This window comes from Dromiciops gliroides, chromosome 2, assembly GCF_019393635.1.
Source record: "Dromiciops gliroides isolate mDroGli1 chromosome 2, mDroGli1.pri, whole genome shotgun sequence".
NCBI classification, from domain to species: domain Eukaryota; kingdom Metazoa; phylum Chordata; class Mammalia; order Microbiotheria; family Microbiotheriidae; genus Dromiciops; species Dromiciops gliroides.
The window spans coordinates 77,704,118-77,731,006 of NC_057862.1; the positions used below are offsets into that span (position 1 = coordinate 77,704,118).

The window sequence follows — 26,889 nt, forward strand, 5'->3', positions numbered from 1 at the left end:
AGGGCTGGTGCTCTATCCACTGTGCCACCTAGTTCCCATCTTGGATTGGATCTTACAAGATTTTCCTGGATGGAGAGGTAGCAGTGATTGTGGTTTGTCTAGCACAGTGCCTTGTACATTTTAGGCACAGAAGAAATGTTTGTTCAATTGGATTGGGTTAAAGGGGGTGGGGATAACGTTCCAGGTGGTAGACATGAGATGAGCAAAGGCACAGAAGTAGATATGGACAAAGTAGATTCAGGGAATGGATCGGTCAGTCTAGAGCAGAGGGTTCATGTAGGGGAGCAGTGAGAGTTAAAAGTTGGGAAGAATGGAAAGCCCCAAATTTCTAGCTAAGTAGTTTGGACCAGAGGTGTCATGGCCTGCAACATTCCTGAGTAGGGCCCAAACCAGATTGAAATGTGTTTCCTATCTGTTTTTAATATGTTGATGCATTAATAAAAACAAATTTATAAAAATGTGTGGTTTCCCAAGTCAATATGCCACCCCCTGGGAATCCCTATAAACAGTTTATTGTTGCTCCATCATTTTCAGTCATATCTCATGCTTCGTGACCCAATTTTGGGTTTTCTTGGCAAAGAAACAAGATTTTTCCTTCTCCAACTCATTTTACAGATGAGAAAACTGAGATAAACAGGGTTAAGTGACTTGCCCAGGATCACACAGCTAGTAAGTGTCTGAGGCCAGATTTGAACTCAGGAAGATGAGTCTTCCTGATTTCAGGTCTGCTCCTCTATCCAATGTGTCTTTTAGCTGCTCTATATATGGTCCAGTAGCCCCCAATTCTGTTCTGAGCTTGACACCAGTGCTTTAGAGGTGCTGTGTAGGATGTCTGATCAGGAAGAAAATAGAATTTGAAAACTTTCTCTGGATCAATAAAAACTTTTTCAAAACAAGCTTTTTATATGATAATGGTCAATATGGGGTCACAGGAGTTTAGATTTAAAACTGGAAGAGATTTTAGAGATTGTCAAGTCCAGCCCCCTCGTTTTACATATGGAGAAACTGAGACCCAGTAAGAACAAGTGACTTACTTGTCCAGGTCACACAGATAATGAGTATTTGAAATGTGATTTGAACCCAGGCCTTCCAGACTCAAGACCATCACTCTATCTACTCTAATGTTTTGTGTTAGAGTTCTAAAAGCTTTCCAAGTTGTTTTCCTGGTTCTGTTCATTTAATGCTATCAATTCATCTTCCCAAATTTCTCTGAATCTTTCATTTTTGAGATTTCTTGTGGTTTAGTATTCTATTACATTAATTTAACTCAACTTACTCAACCATTTGCTCAATTGATGGGCATCCAATTGGCTTCTAGTTCTTTGCGATGACAAAAAATGGATATTTTCTCCCTGTCTTTCATTCATTTGATGTTTTAGGGGACCCATGGGCTAACCATGACAACACAAATCAGCACCAAGAGCTCTACCTTTCAAAATGAAACAGATAGCATTGAGCACCTTCTATGCACAAAGGACCCTGGTCCTGGACACTGGGGGTGGAGAGGGATACAGGAATGAGGATGAAATTCTCTTCCCTCAAGATGTTTACCATCTAGTAGGAGATCACAAGACAAGTACCAAACAAAATTACTGCATAAAATAGGACATAACTGTTTCGAGAGGTATAAACCAATGACAGTAGAAATTTGAGAAAAGGAGATTTCAGGTTATTTTTTGAGGGGAGGATAATGCTGGTAGGAAGTTGGCATTTAGGAAAAGGTTTGATGGGGTCTGAGGAGCTTTTAATTTTACAATTATGGCCCTCATTTTAATGAGTTTTTGGTTTTGCCCTTTATTAAAATCCTCTTTTGCCTTATTGTGGCATGAAATTAACCACCCTTGGCTTTGCAAAGGTTACATCAGTGAAATGTAAGCTCTCCCTGCTCCTAGGAGCTGATGAGGTTTCATGTATGCACCTAAGACATAGTAGCCAGCATTTATATATCCCTTAAGGTATACATAGCATTTATATATCCCTTAAGGTATACATAGCCCTTTATGTATATTATCTTAGCTGATTGTGTCATGAGTCTGTCATCTCATGACAAGCCTAAGGTAGGTTTGGAGGGACTCATCACCAGACATAGCCAATGGGTGCTGACTTTTTTTTCAGTCACACCAACTCATGGAGGCTACTAAGATATAGAGGAAGTACAATTTTTGCTGGTGAAGGGAATAGCAAGCTGACAAAGCTGTGGATACTTTCAATATTGAGCTTTTGGTTTTGTCAAATTCAAGTCCAGACTTTCTGAATTTATGCTTCTTTTCTGTCCCAGTAGAACTTAGGGCTGATCACTCAACTTTAGCCAGTTTAGCAATAAAACAGGTCTTGGTTGTTCAGTCATGTCCTATCCTGTGTGACCCCATTTAGGGTTTTCTTGGCAAAGATACTGGATTGGTTTGCCATTTTTTTCTCCAGTAGATCCCTTTTGTCAGGCAATCAGAGGTTTAGTGACTTGCCCAAGGTCACACAACTAGGAAGTGACTGAGGCCAGATTTAAACTCAGGTCTTCCTGACTCCAGGCCCAGTGCTCTATCCACCGAGCCAACAGTTGCCTCAACAAAACAGGACTGATTCTTTTTCTTGTCTGCTTTGGGATGCTGCTCTGTAGAGACTCTAGGGCTTCTGTGTAGTTAGCATCTAAAGAGAATTGTTGGGGTAAGCTTCTGCATGAAGAATGGATTCATTCCTTTGGCCATTTTCTCACTAGGAGCTGAGTCTTATACAGACATAGCATATCTGATTTTGAAACGGCCTCTGAGGTCATCTAGCCTGACCCCTCCTTGAAGCATGAGTTCACCTATAGTAGATGGAACTATCTAATTGATCAACTTCCGAGAGAAGACCTCTAGTGATAGGAAGCAGTCCATTTCACTTTGGGGCAGCAATCAGAAAAAAATGATAAAAATTTCCTATCTTTAATTTCCTAGTCAGTTACTCAGCAAACATTTATTAAAAACTTCCTACATGTCAGACACTGTGTTTAATGCTGGGGATATAATGAGAAAACAATAAAAGTTTCTGGTTCTCAGAGAGCTCACATTCTGATAGTGGAAACAACATGCAAAAAATGTACATGCAAGAATTATATAGTGAAAATGGGAGGTGACCTCAGAGGGAAGGCCCTGGAGGACCATGAAAAATCTCCTGCAGAAGTTAGGACCTAGGGGCAGCTACATGGTACAGTGGATAAAGCACCAGCCCTGGATTCAGGAGGATCTAAGTTCAAATCTGGCCTCAGAAACCTGACATTTACTAGTATGTGATTCTGGGCAAGTCACTTAACCCTCATTGCCCTGCAAAAAAAAAAGTTAGGACCTGAGCTGAGTCTTGAAGGATTCCAGGGAAGCCAGGAGGTAGAATTGAGGAGATAGAGTACTCCAGACGTGGGGGACAATCAGTGAAAAGGCTAGAAGTCGGGAGCTGGTATGTTATGGGTAATGAATAACCAAACCTATATAGCACAAATATAAGTTGAATAAAGGCAAATATATGTGTGAAGTAGTTGAATGCACTGTAGTCTGGCAGAGAAGGCACAAGCAGTTGGGGACTCAAGAAAGGCTTCATGTAGAAGATGGTACTTAAGATACATTTTAAGGGAAGAGAGGGACTCCAATATGGAGGCAAATAGAGTTTTCATTCCAAGTATGTGTGATGGCATGAAGATGAAAGGTGGAGTTTCATATGTGTGAGGGAGAAGGCCAGTTTGGCTGGATGATAGAGTGTAGGAGAGGGGGAGGTCAAGTATGTATGAAAAGAAAATTACTTTTGGCATCAATAGTGGATAGGAGTGATGAGAGACTTGAGGAAGGGAGATTGAGTAGGAGGCTTTTACAATAATCTAGGTGAGAGGTGATGAGGACCTCAACCAGTATGGTACTTGTGAGTGGAGAGAAGGGGTAAGATGTGAGATGAAAGATGTGTTAAAGATAGAAATGGTGGGATTTGGCAACCGATTAAATAGGTGGGGTGAGGGTGAGTGAAGAGTAGAGTATAATGCAGCTGAGATTATGAACCTGGGAGGCTGGAGAGATGGTGGCACTTTCAACAAAAATATTGAAGTTTGCAAGACAGGAGAATTTTGGAGAAAAGATAATGAGTTAAGTTATGGAGTATGTTGAGTTTGAGATGTCTCTGAGCTCTCAAGTCTGAAATGTTTATTGGGCAATTGTTGATGAAGTTCTAAAAGTCAGGGAAGAGACTGGGGATGGAAATATGTCTGGGAATCATAGTTAAGCCCATGGGAGCTGATGAGGTTACCACAAGAATGAATATAGAGGGAGAGAAGAAGAGAGCCTAGGACAGCACTTTAGGGAACACCCACAGTTAGAAGCAGTGATATAGATAATAAACCAGCAAAGGAGACTGAGAAGTAACAGTCATACAGATAGAAGGAGAACGAAGGAGAAACGTATCACAAAAACCCAGAAGAGAAAATATCCAGGAGGAAAGTGTGGTCAATAATGTGCAATGTAGTTGATTCTTCAAGAAGGATGAGGACTGAGAAAAGATGATCAGATTTGGCAATTAGGAGATAGTTAATAACTTTGGAAAGAGCAATTTCAATTGAGTTATGAGTTCAAGGAAGACTGAAAAGGGTTGAGGAATGAATAAAAGGAGAATTGGTGCAGACAGTGCATTTAGACTTTTTTCAAGGAGTTTCACGAGAAAGGCAGGAGAGATATGGGATGATAGCTTGAGGGGATGTTAGAGTCTAGCAAAGACTTTTTTTTTTACAGGGCAATGGGGGTTAAGTGACTTGTCCAGGGTCACACAGCTAGTAAGTGTCAAGTGTCTGAGGCCGGATTTGAACTCAGGTACTCCTGAATCCAGGGCCAGTGCTTTATCCACTGTGCCACCTAGCTGCCCTTAGCAAAGACTTTTTAAGGATGGGGAGACAAGTATATTTGAAGGCAGTTGGCAAAGAACTAATAGATTGGGGGAGATGAAGATATGAAGGGGGTGGAGAATGATTGAGGATGCATTCTACTAGACAATATGCTAAGGAATAGGATCAAGTACACAAGTAAAGACATTGGCCTCATATCAAATAATTTCAGTTTTCTCAGTAAAGTAAGAGGTAGTGTGATCAACTGAGAAGGGGTTGAACTGGGGTGATATAGATGACTTGAGAGATTTGAAATAGCCTCTGTGGGGAGTGAAATAGGGAATCAATTAGGGATAAATAAAATTATTTCCTTGCCATAGTGAGAGAACAGTTGAGGTTGGATAGCATGATTTTATAATCTATCCAGTGAACACAAAGGAGACTTCCTTCAGGTACATTCATTGTCTGATGAAGAGGAGCAGAGAAACCAGGTGTTGAGAGTAATTCAGGGCTGAGGTTTGGTGAGATAAATGGATTGGGGATAGGACAAAAGGGCAAGACATTCAAGAGCAAGGGACAGTATAATTGAAATGGTCAACAATTAGGTTGAGATTGGAGAGAAAGAAGAATGAAGACAATGCAGGGGTAAGCACTTAGTGGGTGGAGGGATTGAAGATCTCTAAATGGTGAAGAACAGATTTAGGAGTGTGCATTTTCACACAAATTATGTTTAGCTGTGCCTTCCCCATCCTTTTCATTGTGAAATCAATTACTTGAACTTTACATTGATTGCTATTGAATTCAATCTTAAGAGATTTGCTCCATTGCTCTAGGCTGATGGGATTTGGAGGGACCCCAGCTCTGTCATCCAATATATTAGCTGTATTTCCCCTCTCAAATTCATGTCACTTACAAACCTGATAGGCATACCATCTTCATTCAAGTCAGAAATGTTGAACAGTATAGGATTAAGGACAGATCCTGAGAGTACTAATAGTTATCATAATATAGCATTTATATTTAGTGCTTTTATATAATAAGCATTTATTTTTATTATAAACATTTATATACTACTTTTTTTTGTAGGGCAATGAGGGTTAAGTGACTTGCCCAGGGTCACACAGCTAGTAACTGTCAAGTGTCTGAGGCTGGATTTGAACTCAGGTCCTCCTGAATCCAGGGCCAGTGCTTTATCCACTGCACCACCTAGCTGTACTAAAGTACTTTATCAGTATTATCTCATTTTATCCTCACAACAACCCTGAGAGGTGGGTTCTATTATTAGCTCCATTTTACAGTTAAGGAAATTAAGTCATGGAGAACTTAAGTAACTTGTCCAGGATCACATCTGAGGCCAGATCTGAACTCAGGTATTCTCTATCCATTGCATCACCTAGCTGCCTTGATACCACCCTCCAAGCTGACATATGTCCATTAAGGATAACTCTTTGGACCTAGTCATTCCATCAATTCTGGATCTAACTATGTAAGTTAATGTACTATTGTCTAGCAATCATCTCTTAATCTTGCCCATAAGGATAGCATGAGAGACTTCGTCAAATGCCATTGGTCTTAGTAGTGATGTCTGGGACCACACAAATAAGTCCCGGGCTTCTTCCACATGACAGGTTTTGAAATATTTGAGTCTTCTTTTTTTCCCCCAGGATAAACATCCCCAAATTCATGTAACTATTCCTTGTATGCTATATTTTTGAACCCTCACCACCCCACTCTCCCTTCTCTGGACTTATTCAATTTGGCCAACGTTTTTACTAGACCACACCTGGAACTGAACACAGTACTCAGGTGTGGTCTGACTAGAGAGAGAATAGTTGGATTGTTATCTTCCTCATTAGAGATACTCTGTTCCTTTTAATGCAGTCTTGAGTTTAGATGGGCTTTCTTTGGCCAGGACTCCACACAGTTGAATGACTATTTTGAGCTTGTGGTCCACTAAGATTCCCAGGATTTTTGTCATATGAACTTTTTCAAGCCTCTCTCCCCTTTTCTTGTTCTGGTTTAGTTGATTTTTAAGACCCAGGTATTCGCCCCCTCTCCATCTTGCTCATGAGAATATTATGATTACCACTTTCCTGTCCAAACATATACAAATCATAGCTCTAAGATGGTGTGGTTACTCTCTCCCAATACTACTGTTATTTAGAAGTTAACATTTACATGGCATCTTTTTTTTTTTCTTAAAAAGTAAGTTGTTATTTGGCTAATGTGGAAATATGTTTTCCATGACTTCATATATATAATGGGTATCACATTTCTTGCCTTCTCAATGGGTGGTGGAGGGAGTGGAGGGAAAGAGAATTTGGAACTGAAAATAAAACAATAAAATGGGAAAAAGTAGATTGTTATTGACCTATTTCCTCTCGTATTTTTCTCTTCTCCCCTCCCTCTTTTAAAACAAATAGATTTTTAAAAAAGAGTAAAAAGAGGCATGTCGTATTTTAAGATTTAGTGTAGTACTCCTTACCACCACTGCCACCATCAACATCATCCTCCTCATCAGCTACAACCAGATTTGTGGTACTATTGGTGAATTTAAATGCATAGCTTTGAGCCCCCACTGATATTCCTCATAATATAAGAAGAAGCCTGGTGATATATTAATTCAGAGCAAAAGACATTTAATTAAATATAATATCAAGGCAAATAAGAAGGAAAAATCCCCTGTAGGCAAAGTGGTGCCTTCTCTCCCAGAGTCATGCCAAGCAACGGGAGAGGGGACATTCTCCAAACAGTCATGCTCCTGGCTTTCCTTATAGCCTTTTCTTCTCTTATGGCTCTGCTTATGCTGTAGGATTCTAGTGGTACCTTGAAAATAACACTGGGTCTGGAAGCAGAGGACCTAGTTTCAAACTCTACCTCTTGAACTTACTACCTTTGTGATCTTGAGTCTTATTCTTATCCACTTAGCCTTCCTGGGCCTCAGTTGCTTCATCTATAAATGAGGGGGCTGTGCTAAAAGGCCCTTAGGGTCCCTCCAGGGTCTAAGGCTGTGATCCTACTTGTGATTTTGTAAATTTGCTTTGCCTTATGGCAAAGGAGGATTTCCTGTGACCTTCGTAGGTGATGGTTTTTCTAATGACAAAGCAATGGGTGTGAACTCTTGAGATTTCTTGTATAATGGAAAACCGTGTTTGGAGAAGGATTTGAAGATGGGAGGAGGTGGGTATGAGCCCACCCCCACCCCTTGCAGTTCACTGGTGAAGAGTCCTATCATTAGTGAGTCTGTTTACCCTCGTGATTGCAAGGCTGGAGCAGTTTCCTTGTAAATCCTTCACCTCCAGGGGACTGGAGGTCCACTTAGGTTAATTTGTTGATAACATTCCACATAGCAGGAACATGATACATCTTCCTTGTTCTTCCCACCCCTACCCTGATATGTGTCCTCTGTATCAATCAGCCCGTGGACAAGTGTTTGTGTAACATCTGCTATGTACCCAACACTGCAACACACTCTGGGACAGTCCACATGCTCTTCCTGATGCCTCTGAGTTATTTGGTGCAGTAGTGGCACGAAGTCTATAAACCGCCCACTCTTAAGCCTTTAATGAGTCACTGAAATACTCAGTTTACATCAATATAGAGGCACTTAGACCATCAGGCCTGCAGAAGATTTGACAAACTTGGCAGGACTGTTTTCCCACTGGAAAGTAAGCTGGCAGCTGATCAACTGGAATTCTCAAACATAAGCACATGGGTGAATGAAACCTAGTTAGTCATGGGGGGGGGGAGGGGTCCCCTGGGGAGCTTCAAGGGTGGGTAGGAATGTTGATGGGATTACAGAGAAGGGAAGAAGGGTCTGGAACTCTGAGCTCAGATGGCCTCATGGGCTCACTTATTTTTTCAATTTTAATTTTCCCTCCCATAGAGGAGTTTTCTTAGACACAATTCTGCCCCGCCGAGATGACAATGGTGTGCGACCAACCATTGGCCAACGTGTTCGACTCAGCCAGGGAGACATAGCCCAAGCCAGGAAGCTGTACAAGTGCCCAGGTAATCACAGTGGTTTCTGATGACTCCCATTTATTCTGCTCAGCTGGGGATGTGTCAAAGCTCATTATCTGTTTGGGAACATTTCCCTTTGGCAAAAGAACTTGAAATCCTAAAGAGGGCACCAGGAGGCTGCAAGTCCAGGCCTCTGTAGCAACTCAATTGCTCTCTGGTGGTTTGAGGTCTCCAAGGGTCTTTCCATGGCTTGATTTTGTATCCATGCTATCATTTCAAAATGCACTTAGGAGGTGTTTCCACATAAGTGATACTATGTAGGATGCTACCCATGGTCCATGTAACACTGATATTAGCTGACATTTTGGCACCCCTAGGCTTGCAAGTGCTTTGTCCGTGTTATTATGTCCTTTGAAAGGCTTCAGGTGAATTTGGACCACTAGATTTTGTGAGGGCGGCAATAAGGATAGGTGTGTCCCATTACCCTTAACCCAAGTTGGTGAAGACTTTGGAGATTTTTGGGAAAACCTTGGCTTTCTAAGGAGGGAGAATAGATCGGGACAGGAGGTATTTGTAAGTGGGAGGAGGCTTTGCTGGCTGATGGGAGAACAAGGGCAGGGATGAGGCCCAGAGCAATCTGGGACTTGTCCCATTATGAAAAATCCTTGGCAATGCATGGAGCCCAACTGTTAGTCATCTAGGAATGTGTTAGGGTTGAAATGCAGGACATAAATCTCATGTAACCTTGCTCTATTTAAAGGGTAACCTTATCGCGATTGCTAGCAAATGCCATGCAGCCACACAGTAATTTATATGTTCTTGCAGATTATTAGTAATTGCAGTAAAACAACTTCCCTTTCACCTTCACTGGTGTTTGCTGACAGGAGGAATTCTGCCTGTGCCTGGCAGTCAAATAGTAAAATGATATTGACGGCCTCTTCTTCTAGGATTTCCCTCGTCTGTTAACTGGGACTGCTCTGTTTTGCTTTCTCTGTGCTCCAAAAATATGGATGCTTTACACACAGTAATTGCAAGCAAGGAGATTTTGCCATGTTTAACTTGAGCTGAAGGCTAGAAGGGGTTCTTGAGTTTCTTAGACCTTAATGGCAGGGGAGGTGAATGATAATGTCCCATATAATGATAATGATAATGCTTACTCTCATAAACATTCAGAAAATTGTGAGCATTCAGCCCCGGCCCAGAATTGTTGCCATGTCACTCAATGGCTTTGTACCATCAAATAAATATTTGATCTCCAAGTTGCGGAGAACATCCTACTTTGAGGTCCCAGATACCTACATTGGGGTCACATTTTTTTCAATGAAAACAGAGAGGAACAATGGGAAAAGCCATTGCAGTTAGTGTTTATAGCCTGTTAGTGTCCAAAGATGGCACGTCTGATAAGGAGATTATCTGCTTTTATTGTTTATGGGCAGGCTTCTTGCTGCTGTTCGTTTTCTGGCCATTTTTGTGTCCCAGTCCTACCTTTGCCAAACATTGGAAGGCAGAAGAAGAGGGAAGAAGCATGAGCAAAGCCTAGCCATTCTACCTGTTGGCTAATTCAGGATTTGGTGGGGAAAGAGCTGGGACTGAAGGGATAAAATGGGAGATGGGCATGCCCCACTCGCATTGCCCTGGCCAGGGTAATTTCACAGTTCATCATTAACATGCCCAAATCCCATCTGCCATCTTGTGGGGAAACCACATTATGGTGATGATGACATCCAGCCTTAGCTGCAACTTGGACAGGATGCCTGTGGAACCAACTGCCCGTGGTAATAGGCTTCATTTAACATGGTGTTTTCACAGAACCAGTTGTGTGGTATGTAGAATAGGAAGAGCTTTGGATTTAGAGACAGGAATTGGGGATCCAGTGCTCCCTCTGCTACTTACTCTGTGGGACCTGGGGAAAGTCATTTAATATCACTATGCCTCAGTTTTCTCATCTGTAAAATCTAAACATATGGTTTCTGTGTCTATGAAAACCAGCTGTCTGCTTTCTCCCTATTTCTCTTGATCAGAGAGAGCAGAATATTGGATGAAACCTCTTTCCTAACTATAGATCAATTAATAACACCTAACTCAGAGGGTTGTGTGATAGTCAAATGACATAACATGTATATTATATAAGGTATCTTATGAATCTTAAAGTACTTATAAATGCTAACTACAATTATTAATAAAATAAAGTGCTTTGAACTCTTCAGAACACTAATGTAATATAACAAATACAAATTATACTTAATATACATATATCATGTATGCAGCAAAGTCCCAATTAGTGGAAATAATGAATCACCCAAAGTGATTGCATCATTCTAATTTGCATTGTATATTTCCATTGGACTGGAACTAGTTACCATATTTTACCTATATTAAAAGTTATGAAATATACCTAATTTATATTATGATATGTATTATATTATAATAGCTAAAATTATACCTGATTTCATATATCTAGTTTTAATACTGGGGCAGCTAGGTGGTATACTGCATTGAGGGCTGGGCTTGGAATTAGGAAAATTCATCTTCCTGAGTTCAAATCTGACCTTAGACACTTACTAGCTGTGTGACCCCAGGTAAGTCATTTAACCCTGTATACCTCAGTTTTTTCATTTGTATAATGAGCTGGAGAAGGAAATGACAAACCACTCCAATGTATTTGCCAAGAAAATCCCAAATGGGGTCACAAGGAGTCGGACACAACTAAAAACAACTGAACAACAATTTCAATAGTGCATATTCAAATTCATGTGACCAATTTAGGAGATACACTATTCACACTAATCAGCACCCAGTTATATATATATATATATGCATATAAAATAATAGTAATAAAAATAATAATGATAATAACATTTATATAGCTCTTACTGTGCTCAGTGTTTTAAACATATTATCTCATTTGATCTTCACAATAACCCTGGGAAGAAGACGTTATTATTATCCCCATTTTACAGATGAGAAAAAGAGGCAGAGGTTAAGTGACTTGCCCAGGGTCACAAAGTTAGTCACACAGTTAAATGTCTGAAGCTGAATTTGAACTCAGGTCTTTCTGACTCTGATCTATCCACTGTGTCTGCTAGCTGCTCCCAACTATATAACTTGTGTTATTTTATTTATACATAGCATATATAAATATACACATATGTATATACATACACACATGTGTGTATGCATGCATGATCACACATATACACATATGTGTGTATACACATATACGTGCATGTGTGTATACACTCACACATAACCCATATATGTACAGCTGGTGGCATAGGGATATAGCACTGGGCTTGAAGTCAAGAAGATCTGAGTTCAAATACACCTTCAAATACTTACTAGCTGTATGACTTTGAGCAAGTCACCTAACACCATTTGCCTTAGTTTCTTTATTTGTAAAATGGGGCTAATAATAGTATCTACCCCTTCAGAATTGTGAGGATCAAATGAGATGATATGTTTGAAGCACTTAGCATAGTGCCTGGCAATTGTAAATGTGATATGTGTTAGCTATTATAATTATTATTGTATACTATGTTTATGTGTATGTGTATATGGTGTGTGTATGTGGGGTGTGTGTGTGTGTGTGTATTCTGATGGGGAATTTGAAATTTTCCCAGATTTATTCAGAAGTCCTTATCCTATAAAATGATTTCTTTATAATGTCAATTTGCACGGGAGAGCTGTGGTAAATTGCCTGGGTAAATTCACATGCTGGAAATCACAGTTGTTGTTCTTTTGACTCAACAGCCTGTGGAGAGACACTGCAGGACACAACAGGAAACTTTTCTGCCCCTGGTTTCCCAAATGGTTATCCTTCCTATTCCCACTGTGTCTGGAGGATATCTGTTACTCCTGGGGAAAAGGTAGGTGTGGAATTCTCTTGGGAAATAACATTATCATTTTAAGTAGGGCCAGGCCTGAGGGTCCTTTGAGCTGTAAGCTGGATGAGTACAAGTTAAATAGAACTGTCCTCATTTTCAATAGATTTCTTTTAAAAATGAATTTAAAATTTCTTAGGTTCATTGGGTGAGAGCTAGACAGGACCTCAGAGGCCATCCCCTCTATCATCTTCATTTCATAGATAAAGGAAACCATGCCTTGCCCAATGTAACTTAGTTCTTCAAACTCTCTACACCATGCTGCTACCTTCTGTATGAAATGTGCTCCATTGGAGATGAAAATACACATAAGACACGCTCCCTGCCTTCAGGGAGTTTATAATCTAGTAGGTAAGAAAACACCATCCTCAAGGTAATCCATGATGCTTAGTGAAAGTTTTCACGCTAATGAGTGTTTAGAGCATCCATGATATAGTTGGTTCTGTGGTTGGGGTGCGAGCTAAGATAGAAGTGATTGTCATAGGATCACAGGACCTGAGAGACTGCCCCTGGTGGTCAGCTGGTAAGCCCAACCACAAGCCTGGCTGGAATTTACTAACTGAAAAGGGATGGTTTTCCTGTTTCCTCTCCCCATGGTATTTTGAGCTGCCAACAGGTGATGACAGGTAAGTGTGTCCAAGTCAATGTGTGCTGTTTGTGTAACCATAGGGATAAAACCATGCCATAGCATTAGAGAAATAACCACTGGAAACTTGATAACCAGACAAACATTTTTAAAAATCAATGTACTGAGACACAGCAGCATAAATGCTACTATCAAAATGAAGCTATCTTTCATCCTATTGAAACAGTTATATCATTCCTACAGACAAATCTATCCCTTTAGTCCCAGAGACTGGGCATAGGAGAAATGATACTGTCACGTACAGCAGTTATGGGCCTTCGAGGCTTTGTCCTAGTCTCTTTTCTTTTTCTGTCCTCTCTTCCTTGGTGGTAAGCCCCCGTGTGTCCAATGATCTCTTTGGAGACAACTCTCAAATTGAATCTTTCTTGAACCAGTCTCATGTCACAAACTATCTGCTGGACAACTCCATCTTGATGTCCCATTGACATCTCAAACTCACCATGTCCAAAATGGAACTCATTATGTGTTCCTCCAAACCTATCCCTTCTTCAAACTAACTTATTTTTGTTGGAGGAACTACCATTCCTCAAGTTTCCTAGTATTCCAACCTTTGTGTCATCTTAGACTCTTCCCCTCCATCAGGAACCAGGTTCAACTGGTCACCAAATCTTCCCACATCTTTTGCATTCTATCTCCTTCTCTCCACTCAAATATTCTCTACCCTTGTTTAGGCTCTTATCACTTCTTGTCTAGACTATTGCAGCAGGCTCCTCCATGGTCTCCCTGTTTCAAGTCTCTCCCCTCTCCAATCTGTCTTTTTTTTTCCCCCTTCAGGGCAATGAGGGTTAAGTGACTTGCCTAGGGTCACACAGCTAGTGTTGAGTGTCTGAGGCTGGATTTGAACTCTGGTCCTTCTGAATCCAGGGCTGGTGCTTTATCCACTGCACTACCCAGCTTCCCCCCCCCCCCCCATCTGTCTTCTTTCTAGCAGCTAGATTGATATTATTAAAATAAAGCTCTATTTAGATCACTCATCTACTAAAAAATTTCAGTGACCCCCTATTGTGCTTTAGCTCTCCCTCCAGAATCTGGTTACTATGTACCTTTCCTACCTTGTTTCACATTGTTGCTCTTTATAATTTGCTACTATTGATATGTAAAATGGGAACAATCATAGCATTTATCTCCCAGAAATGTTGTGAAGACCAAATGAAAATTTAAATATATATGCTTATATATACATTTAATATATGTATATAAAATATATACACATGTATAAAAGTATATACAAAACTATATACATATAAGTGTATACACACCCATATATTTATGTGAATATATATATACTTTCATATATACACATCAACATACATACTTTCCCCTCAAACCTTAATGTGCCATATAAATATTAACTATTGTTGTGTTATTCCTGCCTGCCAAACTAGCCTGATAACAACAAAACAAAATTTAAAACTCTAGACTCTGAACAACTCTTGACATTGATCATGCATTAATCCATAATTCTTTTAATTTTTACAGATGCTGTTTAGCAGATCAGAAAGAATAGCAATTAGTATACAAAAGAAAGCTCATAAGCCGATGTTTAATACCAGTAAACTGGACTAGATAACCTCTAAGTCTTCTTCCAGCTCTAAATTTATGATCCTAGGACCATCATACATCAACTTTGCCTTAAGTGCTTGGGAAAGTCTCATTAAGAGCATGGGACCAAGAGATGAGTTGATTAATCAATCAATCAATCAGCATTTATTAAGTTCTTACTATGTTAAGCATTGAGGATGTAAAGGCAAAATAGCCTTTTCCCTTGAGGGCTTACAGTATTCCAATGGAGGAACAGAACATGGATAATTAGGTGCACCCAAGATGCATCCAGAGTAGATCAAAGGTAACCTTAGAGTGTAGGGCAGCTAGGTGGCGCCATAATGCATAAAGTGCTGGAACTGAAGTCAGGAAGATTCCTCTTCCTGAGTTCAAATCTGGCCTCAGACACTTACTGGCTGTGTGACCTTGGGCAAATAATTTTACCCTGTTTCCTCAGTTTCCTCATATGTAAAATGAGCTGTAGAAGGAAATGGCAAACCACCCCAATATCTTTGCCGAGAAAACCCCAAATGGGGTCATGAAGAGTTGGACATGACTGAAAAATGACTGCATAATGACAACCACCTTAGCAGCTGGAGAGACCAGAAAAGATCCCAGAAGGGGGAAGTTGAGCTGCTAAAATGGGTGATTTAGATTTTCATCTACTTTTCTCCCCATTGGATGTTGGAGGTGCTGGGGGGAGGAAGGTAGGATGGAGGAAGAGAAGGTCAGGATCTAGTAAAATCTTCAAATTGCTGAATTAATAGTGTTTTTTTCCTATATACTGCTTATGCCAAGGATCAGTAATTGTATTAGTGTGGGGGAATTCCAAGTGTGGCAGGTCCCTCCATCAAAGCAGATCTCAACAGATCTGTGGCTTAGTAGTTAAGTCCTAGTGAGTTCCTTGATACATATAAAGGTTAAATGACTTGCCTAAGGTCTTAGAGATTAAGGGACTTGCCAGGATCACATATTGAGTAAGTGTCAGAGGAGAAAGTTATTTCTATTTCCTCGGCTTCAAGCCAAACACTATTTATCCCACCAACTGCATATATAGATATACACACAATAATACTTGTAGATATATGTAGATACATGTACACATGTATGTAAATATGTACATATACATACACTGTGTGTCTCAATCACATATGTCCTGCCTTTGAGAGGCAATGGGTAGGGATTGAACCATATAACTTTGGCCTAGTCACATTTGTCTACTAATGGAGAATAGGGAGAGCCTAGTTAATTGAAATTCCCCAATGTCTTGTTCAAGCCAATTATTTCACTCTCCTCTCCTAGTCTTCACTAGAGTTTATAGTAAGTAGCAGAACTAATTTGAGCATCACTTCTTTTCCTTCTCTTTCTTCACCTTGCTAATGAGCTGTGAAAGGAAGAGAAGATGCATGGGCCTCAGTCAATCTCAAACCAGTCCAATTAGTTCTTGAATAATTAACAGGGGTCTGTATTTTCAGAAGCTAAGGAAAAAGCCCACCCACAAATGTTTACTGAGCACCCACTACATGAAGAACGGGGGGATAGTGTAGTACATGGAGGGTAGCTTCAGAGTCAGAAAGACCCGGGTTCAAGTCTTGCCCAAGATGTGTGTCCCTGGGCAAACCGCTTAACCTCTCAGAGATCCCAGGTAACCTTCTGTTAGTTATGAGGAGGTCCTGATCTACATCAATAAAGGACGTTTCTATACTAGGAGATCCACATACTGATGAAATCATAAATCTGGGGATAGTGGGTATGTGTTTTACAAATTTAAATCTAGAACTGCCATCTAGTTCAGTCTTTTATCTTACAGATGAGAAACTGAGGGCCAGAGAGGCTGTGACTTGCCCAAAGTCACACAGTAGCAAGTAACAGAGCCAAAATCTGAACACAAGTTTTTAAAACTCAAATCCAGGCTCACCATCTTGCCACATGATGTTGCTTCCCACCCCCACCCCCATGTAGGGAGAGGGACTGGACTTGTCATTTCATCTGTCTAGAGAGCTTCCACTTGCATTGCAGGATGGCTGCCACCCTAGCTCAGGCTTCTGAAGGTTGCTGAGAGCAGCAGTCCTTAACCTTTTTGGTCTCAGAACCCCTTTATATTCTTAAAAATTATCAGAGACCCTCTCCTAAGAGCTTTTGTTTAAGTGGGTTCTAGCTATGAATATTTATGACATTAGAAATAAAAATATCTTAGTATTATTATGAAAATACTTTTGGGCTTCATAGACCCCTTGAAAGCATCTCAGAGGGCACCCAGGGGTCTTAAGACCACATCTTGAAACCACTGGCCTAGAGTACTAAGGTTAAATGCTTGTCTAGGATCACAAAGTCACTCAAAGGCATCTCCCCTCCCCTTCTCTCTGCTCCCTTCCCCTCCCCTGTCCTCCCCTTTCCTCCCCTCCTCTCTATTTTGTTTTTGTCTGTACTCCCAGTGCCTTGCCCATGACTTAGTAAACAATGATCAAAATCAATTAAAAATCTCCAGGGAATGCCAGCTACTGCAGTCTTCCTTGACAACGTATTCATTATCCAAATAAACAGTATCAATTTGTGGTCATTGTTTTTATGTTATTAGTCTTATGTTCACAACACAGTGCCAACGATGTGCCAAGAACTGTGCTAGGAACTAACAGGAGGAAGTCAAGCAGAAAGGAGAAATGCAAAACTGAGTCAGGGCTGGGGGTGAGGAAGGCAACATGCACATAGCAACACGGTGTGGAGATTGTCTTGAAACAGCACGTAGGCAAAGGCTTGTCCATCGGAGCCCAGGGTCCAGAGAGTAGAGGCCAAGGTGTGAGAGTGTAGACAGCCTGGTCATTACGATGGTCAGGAGGAAGAGTTTCCTTCCAGCCCTAGGGAAAAGAAGAAAAGACAAGAAGTAAAAAGAGAAGAGAGGAAAGGAGGGGAGGAGAGGACAGGAGAGGAAAAGAGGAGAGAGGAGGGGAGAGAAGAGGGGGGAGGAGAGGGAAAGAGAAGGGAGGAGATGAGGGAATTCAGGCAAATTCAGGAGCTTTAGTCAATTCAAGTCATGTCAAGCAGGTTTTGTTCAGAAAGGGCAAGGCCATCTCCTCAGCTTGAGGCAAGGGATGGAGTTGCAGGCAGACAGAAAGGACAGCATCTAAAACAACTTCTGTAGCATCTACTAGGGAGTCAGAGAGGGATGAATCAAAGTGTTCCCAGAGAGGGGAAGCAGGACTGAAGCTGGACACCACTTGCACTGAGCCAAGTAGTTTGGTTTGTGGTCTCCCTCCAGCAGTTTCCTGTGACCTGGAAACAAGAAGAGCCAAAGACAGCAGACAGTGAGGATTCCAACCTGGTTTTCTCTCCTGACATGCCTGGAGGAAGGTGGATGCCATGAGGACTGCTTGAGGTAGTTAAGTAGAATCCTATGGAGCAGAGGCAGCTAGGTGGCACAGTGGATAGAGCACCAGCCCTGGAGTCAGGAGGACCTGAGTTCAAATCCAGCCTCAGACATTTGACAGCTTACTAGGTATGTGACCCTGGGCAAGTCACTTAACCCCAATTGCCTCATAAATAAAAAGAATCCTATGGAGCAACTTCTTGAACATGAGACTATTAGGGAAAAGATGTTAGAAATACTTGTCCTGAAAAAAATAATAACTGAAGTAGCCAACAAAACATGGATAGAAGTAATTCATGAAAGTGCTCCATCTGCCAAAATCAGTTGGAATGACCCGATTTTCCTTTATATTTGCACTTCACTGATGCCTCATCTCTTGCCAAATCACTAGTGTCTTCTTTCCCTGGCCAATCTTTTAACGTCTCTTCCTTTCAGTCAACACCCAAATGACTTAAGAAGCTGAAGTTCTTCATTACAAAATGCCCTGGAAACTGATTCCTCCTTATTTATTCCCTGTCTTTCCTGATGTTCATTATTATGATCTTTGATGGTTTTTTTTTGGGGGGGGGAGGTCTGGATCTGTGATTTTGTGGGAGTAGGGAACTTCTAATAAGGAAAATCCTTCTACCAAAGCGAATCGGCAAATATTTGGGAATTTGTGGTATTAAGAAGCACAGAGGCAGGGCGCAGAGAAGTTGTAACTTGTTCAAGGTCATACTACTATAATGTGGCTTAGGTGGAATTTGAACCTGGGTCTTCCTAACTTTGAAGCTAGCTCTATATTAAAGGTAGGCTAGGTGGTACAGTGGTTAGAGCACTTGACTTGGAATTAGGAAGATTTATCTTCATGAGTTCAAATCCAGTTTTGTAAACTAGCTGTGACCTTAGGCAAGTCACTTAACTCTGTTTGCTTCAGTTTCCTCATCTGTGAAATGAGGTAGAGAAGGAAGCAGCAAACCACTCCAGTATCTTTGCCAAGAAAGCCCTAAATGGGGTCACAAAAAGTCAGCCATGACTGAAATGACTGAACAACAACCACTTCTCTATCCACTATGCCATGTTGACTTTCATTCTTAGTTATTATTGTTATTATTTGTGGTTTATTAATGATAAACGATAATATGTTTACAGAGCACATTCAAAGAACTTTCAAATGAAAACTACAAGGCTGTTTGTTATCATGTTTCAGTGAAGAGATACCATATTATGCTGTGGTTTAGGAGAAATGTTTAAAAAGCTTTTTGCTGGGCTTGTCTTGATAGTCACCCCCCCCCACTCCCCCACTCACTCTGTGCTTCCTCTTTGCAGATTATTCTGAATTTCACGTCTATGGACTTGTTTAAAAGCCGCCTGTGCTGGTATGATTATGTAGAGGTCCGAGATGGTTACTGGAGGAAGGCCCCTCTCTTGGGTGAGTTAATATTGGAATATTTATTTGAATGTGAATTGGGAGAATGACATGGGAAAGAGGAAAGGTCCCTGGGCCTTGAATCAGGAGACCTGGATTCAAATCTAAGCCCTGCTCCATCTTCCTAGCTTTGGGGCTAAAGCACTTATTTCTCTGCTTCTCAGTTTCTCAAGCCTCCCTGACTCCTTCAGGAGATGTCAAATGACTTGGAATAGGAGAAGGATAGAGAGGGCCCAAGTGATACCATAATGCACAGAGCATCAGCATCTGGAGTCCGGAAGACCTCAGTTTAAATCTAAGTCTCATACCCTCACTAAGTGTGTGGCTCCAGGCAAGCCACTTAACCACTGTCTGCCTCAGTTTCCTCAATTGTACAATGGAGATAATAAAGGCACTTACCTCCTGGGGTTGTTGTGAGGATCAAATGAGATAATATTTGTAAATGCTAATTATTCTCTTCATTATCATCATCAATTAGGTGACACAGTAAACATCTGGGTAAGAAGCTGTGGGTAGTTAAAGATTGTTGTTGTGGTTTAAAAAAAATCAGTTCAGTAGAACCTGGACCCCAGAAGAGACCCATTTTTACAGATGACCTAAGAGATGTCATTCAGTTAGCGCAAGGAGGGTTATAAGGGAGAGGCCCGTGTTCCTGAGGCTTAAGCCACAAAAATGAGCTCTCACGTCACAACCAAGTATTGGTGGGAGCAGCAGGGCGGGAGCAGAGCAGGAGAAGCCAGGGTCTGTGGCTAGCCTCACACATGCAGTCTGTGGCCTGGGGGACTTCTCTCTAATAACATCAGCATGGCTTGTGTTGGCCCCTGCTCAGCAGTTTTCCTTGGCACATATGAATTTGGCTTTTCAGTTCACCAGCAATCAGCCAAGGCCCAAACATTTTTTGGAGTTTAGGATACACCTGACTTGATAGTCTTCTTCTTGGATTATAACAACAGGGTCAGACAATGTGGTGGTGCCTCTATCCCAGAAAGGATTATCCTGGTGTGACTTGCAGAGGTAGGATGAGGTATGGGAAACAGGGTGGATTTAAAGGGTTCCCAGGGGGGATAGTCTTGAATTTCACTGGGTGATCTATTGAAGAATGGTGAATGCCTTCTAGTATCAGTAGCTCTTGGTGATCACACGAGTAAAGTGCTTTCAAACCTTTAGCACTATAGAATGCTATGAGGATGAGGAGGAGAAAGGATGATCATGTTTTTGAATGCTTGGTTTTGGATTTTCCTTAGCTTTTCATATTCTCCCACTTTGTCAGGTCTAGGTCATCCAGTATGTCATTCTACTAAAAGACAAGGTAGGAGCCGCACATTGCAATGGTGAAATGTTTAATTGGCACAGATTTCCCAAGCAAATAGTAAAACCTGTCTCAGAGCTGATTCTCCAGTGAGTAAACCCTCACTCTTCATCCCTGCCAAAGTAGTCTAAACAAAGAGCTTCTTAGGATTCATGACTTCCAGTGTCTTTCCATAGTTGGCTGCAGTGTACTTGGGCATGTCCCTGGGTCTGAAGCTTCCAGAGAATGATTGAGTCTGTTTCTAAGATGGCCTTGCTGTTGCTCAAATCTTCACACCCTGTTCTTCAGCCTTTCTCTCTGTGTGGCCCCTAATCATGTACTCTGCATGCAGATCCCTGGTCCCTGATCTTTCTACTCCATTATTCTTCCATCAAGTGTTGCAAGCTTCCTTCCTGATTGTTTTCACCAAGAGAGGCTCAGAACAACATCCACCTCCACCCCCACCCCAACCTCCCAGTCACTGGCAGAAAAACCCTTTTCCCTACACAAGTCTGTGGTCTGGAAGCCTTTTTCCCTTGGAAGGATGGAACTTAATAACAGCCTAGCCCATGCTCCCAAGGGTGACACAGTTAAAGCACTTACATTCTTGGACTCTCAATTAATAGAGGAATTAAAATGATTTATCCCACAATGGGCTACATTCTCAACTCCACCCAGACACTGGAAGGGTAGATAACTCTGCCTTTTCCAGGCTGCCCTATGTTTCTAATCTTACTTGATTAGGTATATTTTAGTAGGTGTGGGAACAGATGCTTGGGCTGAAAAGCTCAAGTGCTAATTCCCAGACCTCTGCTCTTAACAGCAAAACCAGTTCAAAACCACATCTCTGAAGGGATGACGTGGGAGAAGAGTAGAGGATGAGTAAGAACAGACTTGGGCAATCATAATGCTTGTGCCAGTCATTGGGGCAAGCTCCTTAACCCATCCTGGTGCTGCTGGATCCAGCGTCTCTGGTATTTAGACATCTGCACAGGAAAGTATTTATTGAATTAGACAGATGGTTTCCTACCCCATGACAAATCTGTGGTCATCCTCAGGCCTTAATTTCCCATTCCTAAAATGCAAATAATATTAGCACCGCCTTCAGTCGATCAGTCAACAAGCATTTGCTATGTATTAGGCACTGTGCTAAGCATGGAGAATTCAAAGAAAGGCAGAAACTTGGTCCTTGTCCTCAGGAAGCTGACAGTCTAATAACTCATCATTGTGAGTAAAGTTCTTTGTGGAATTGGAAGCACTATAGAAATTGGAGTTACCATTATTTGTTGTTCTTTGGGAGGCAAGCGTGGCTTTAGAATCAAAGACTTGGGTTTGAATCATGACCCTTCCATTTTTGACTTGTGATCTTGGGTACATCATTCTTCCCCTCTCTGGGCCTCAATTTCCTCCTCTGTAAAATGATAGTGTTAGACTAGGTCCCTTTTGGCCCCCAAATCTCATTATTCTTTGGTCCTAATTTCTAGTACCTGGCATTGAGGAGTTTGAAGGAGAAGGAAAGGAAAGGTTAAGGTCAGGGGGATGGATGGGGTAGGGGACTGGACCTGTGGTCAGTCTAAGAAGTGAGGAGAGCAGTTGGGTAAAGGACAGAGGGAAGAATCACCTTGGTGGATGGACCTGTGCTATGTTGGACTATCTCTTTGGGCTAGCTCAAAGACACGTTATCCAGGCCATAGGACACACCCTGCTTCTTCCCAACTTGCTTGGACAATAGATGGTATGTGAGAGGAGCACTGGTATGGAAGGAAACTGGGAGTACCGGTAGTGTAGGGGAAGATGGAGATTGCCCTGATAACCAGCTCCAGGGTGTAGGGGCCAAATTTAATATGAGGAGAATTAATTGGGTGACTCGCCATAATATTGGGGCCCTGAAAATAATGAGGAACCTCTAGGTCCAAAACTCGCTCCCCTCTGAACTGCCTTTTTAGATATTTCTCCCAGGCCAATAAGAAAGGAGCCTAACAGCCTCTTTTCCACAAATGAATCAGATTTTATTAATGGGAATAAAATACACAGCAAAGGTGAAATTAATAAAGTCAAAGACAAGGGAATAGGGAAAAAGAAAAATGGATAATACCCCCAAATCTAACCTAAGTCTATACAATCCCCAAACTCACTTTCAGTTCAGCTAATTCAAAAGAGCAGGGCTCATTTGTTAACTCACTACCTGGGGTCTGTAGCTTCAATGGGAAACAGCTATGCAGCCAGGGCCCACAGGACAAGCTGCCAAGAAAAAAATCTCTCTCCTGTCCGCTCCCATAGCTCACACAACTGGAGAAAGTTCGCTCCCCTCAGCAGCGTTTGCTCTCCCTCAAAAACGGAGGTCTTTCAAACTCGATCAGATAGTGGTTTCTCTTGCTGACATCAGCAGCATATGTCACTCAGGACAGGCCAGGTGTGGACCATCCCAATCAGTCTGCCAAATTCCATTATTTTACCACAAGGGACTTTAGAAATGCACAAGTGAAGTTTACCAGCAGAGACAAGTCAAGTATTACATAGAATCTCAGAATTAAAAAAGATCTCAGGGGGTGGCTAGGTGGCACAGTGAATAAAGCACCAGCCCTGGATTCACAAGGACCTGAGTTCAAATACGGCCTCAGACACTTGACACTTAGTAGTGACCCTGGGCAAATCACTTAACCCTCATTACCCAGCCAAAAAAAAAATCTCAGATAAATTTAGTCCAACCTTTTATTCAATGCATCCCTTCTGTAATATAAGCAATGAGTGTTCACACAAAGCCTAGTTCATGAGAGCTGAGATGATTTCTCTTTATCTTTGTATCTGTCCCTTAGAGCAATGTTTGACACAGAGCTGGTGTTAATAAATACTTACAGAATGAATGACATTCAATTGCAGGATTGGAATGGGTATCAGAGGCAATCGAATCTAACCCTTACTCAAAATATGGCCATCCTCTCTATCCTTGATAATCATAGAGCCTCTGCTTGACTTCCAGTGGTGGAGAACTTCCTCTCTGTTGAGATAATATTTGTTCTTTCTTGTCCTTTAGACCCAATGGATCTTTAATGTAAGCTATTTCAAACATGGCAGCTAAGTGGTGCAGTGGATAGAATGCCTAGCTGGGAGTCAGAAGACTCCTTTTCTTGAGTTCAAATCTGGCCTCAGACCCTGTTTACCTCAATTCCTTATCTGTAAAATGAGCTGTAGAAGGAAATGATGAACCACTCCAGTATCTTTGCCAAGAAAACCCCAAAGGAGGCCATGAAGAGCCAGATGCGACTGAAATGACTGAACAACAACAAAGGAGTAGCATGATTAGTATCCATTAATTGAAGAAAGAGCTACTCTGAATTCCCTTAATATTTTAAAGGACTTATCATGATAGTATTATGTATATATATATATATATATATATATATATATATATATATATATATATATATATATATATATATATATATATATATATATATATATATATTGGGGAAAAATAATATTAGTGATCCATGTGAGACCATTATGCAGTCTACAGAAAGTTTGCTCACTTAGTGATTATTTTAAGCCATGCTGCATATTTTCTTGTGGCTAAAAAAAGATTCAAATGATGGTGGGTGGTGAATATATGGATCTGGGACCCCTCCTGATAAGTCCTGGGTGGCCCTCAAGGCTCCTCAGTTCTGACTCACAGAAGGTATATGGGAGGGATGGAAAGGAAACATTGGGAGGAAGTTTAATACAATAGAATAAATTTGGTATGGTACAATCTGGAGTAAGGCCCTGAATTCCAATTCTGCCGTTACCACTTACTGCCTTTGGGTGCTTACCTGTAAAATGATCAGTTTAGACTATATGATCTTTAAAATATATTACAGCTCACTCTAAATCTATGATCCCTGGTTACAGCTAGAGATGATGCCTGAGCCTCAGAACGTTGATGGTTTCATGAATTGAGGTTGGTAGGGCAAAGGGAGAACTAAGGGGCCAGTGATCAGGGACTGTGCTACAAGAAAAGAAATTATACCAAATTAGAATCACAGAATCTCAGCATTGAGAAAGCCCCTAGAGCCCATCTATTCAGATTTCCTCTATCAATAAGCATTAATCCATCAGTCAATCAACAAGCATTAATTGAAGTCTTGCTATGTGCCAATCTTTGTATCCTCCAAAGAAAGGCAAAACACAGTTCCTGCAGTTAAAGAGCTAACATTCTATTGGAGAGACAATATGCAAATAATTATCCACATATAAAAGATATACAATAGAAATGGAATGTATTCCTGGGAGGAAGACACTAAGGGGGAGGGGCTGGGCAAGGCATCTTGCAGAAGGCAGGATGTGAACTACATCATCTCTAACAACTGCTCATGTAGCCTTTGCTTGAAGACGTCAAGCGAAGGGAAAGTCATGCTCCCTAGAGAGAACTCATTCTGCTTTGGGATAGCTGTAATTGTTAAGGAGTTCTTCCTTAAATCAAGCCTCAAATTGCCCTTTGGCCACCTCTACCCCATACTCCTAGTTCTGTGTTCTTGGACAAACAGGACTAGACCAATCCCTCTTCCACGTGACAGATCTTCAGAAACTTGAAAACAACTGTCATTTCCAAATCCCTCCCCTTGTCCTCCTCCTACCCCCATCCTAAGCCTTCCATCCTCTAGACTAAACGTTCCAGTTCCTTCAGTGGATCCTCATGTGGCATAAACTTGGGCCTCTTCACCATACTGATTGCCCTTCTTCATCTCCAGATGATCAATGTCCTCCCTAAAACAAGGCACCCACTACTTGAACAAAGTCCTCTAGATGTGGTCTGAGCAGGGCAGAGTACAGTGGGAGTATCCTTTTCTTATTCCTAGATGTTAGGCTTTTTCCTCCACCCCCTGAAAGAAATACAAATTCCCTCTCCTTGCAGATCCCAGCTTCCCTGGACAAAGTGCCTGGACCAAAGAAATCTGGCCTTCTCTTGATTCATTTTGGCCTTTGCTTTTACCAGCTGCTAGTGGCCGGGCGCTAGTGAGTGTGTGGATGAGTGAGGCCTGGCCCCAAGCCTTAGGCCATCAGATTTCACTTGTAGAATTTCTAGTTTGCCTAAGATCTGACCTACTCTGAGGCTCCCAAATGCTGTTGTTAGTGAACCTTTGTATCCGGAACAAGTGCACTGAGTGAGCAGGGGGAGGGGAGCTGGCCTCTGGGAGGCTTGGGGGTTGGGGAGGGGGTCAGTCAGGGCCATGAAATCTTCTGGGAGGAGTCAGGCTGATGCTGTTTTGAGGAGGGAGAGAGGATTAGGGCGGATTGGGAAAAGTATGCCTCTTGCTGGGTGTGGGGGGAACTGTGCTTTGCATATTTTCCCAGGGAAGTGTGTGAAAATCTAGCCATCAATGGGGCATAACTTTTATGAATGAATCCTTTATCACACACCACAAAATCCACTTGTCACTTCCTCATCTGCATTCCCTCTTCTCTACATCCTTCATGAGTTCCTCATTGGAATCCAGGAACCAGATATTCAGGAATGCTCGGATTTGGTCATGTGAGACCCCTTGCCCTGGGTAAATTTTCCCATATCACTACCCTGCTTTGGAAAAGGAGACTCAGAAGTAGCTAAGAGAATGTTCAGTGTTTTCACCGAAGGACACCAGACCCAAGCTAAAGAGTGAGTCACATCCTTGCTTTGGGGACAGCCTCACAAATGAGGAAAATCCCAACTGAGTGAATGGAGCAGACGGGGAATTTATTTAATCCTGGCTATGCCCCTGTATGTCTCGCTTTTTTATTTTATACATGGTATTTCACCCATTCCTATGCACCTCCATCTCCCAATCTGGAAAATGGGAAACCATATGAGAGCAAGAGCTATGTCAGTCCATCATGAATGATTTTCTTTTAAAAACTGTTGTTTTCAATTAATAATTTTTTATTTTCTCTCTTCCCAACTCCCTTCCCCCATTAGAAAAAAGAAAACAAAATCCTTGAAACACATATGTATA

The 26,889-nt window shown here is 41.5% G+C and overlaps 1 protein-coding gene across 1 annotated transcript in view; it reads left to right on the top strand.

Annotated features, from left to right (window-relative positions):
* TLL2 (tolloid like 2) overlaps positions 1-26,889 on the top strand; it is a 164,445-nt gene that overhangs the window by 94,372 nt on the left and 43,184 nt on the right. Inside the window, exons 8-10 of the mRNA XM_043986387.1 lie at positions 8,718-8,842; positions 12,545-12,660; positions 19,536-19,638. Of these exons, the coding sequence (XP_043842322.1) occupies positions 8,718-8,842; positions 12,545-12,660; positions 19,536-19,638 (344 nt within the window). The remainder of the gene's footprint in view (positions 1-8,717; positions 8,843-12,544; positions 12,661-19,535; positions 19,639-26,889) is intronic.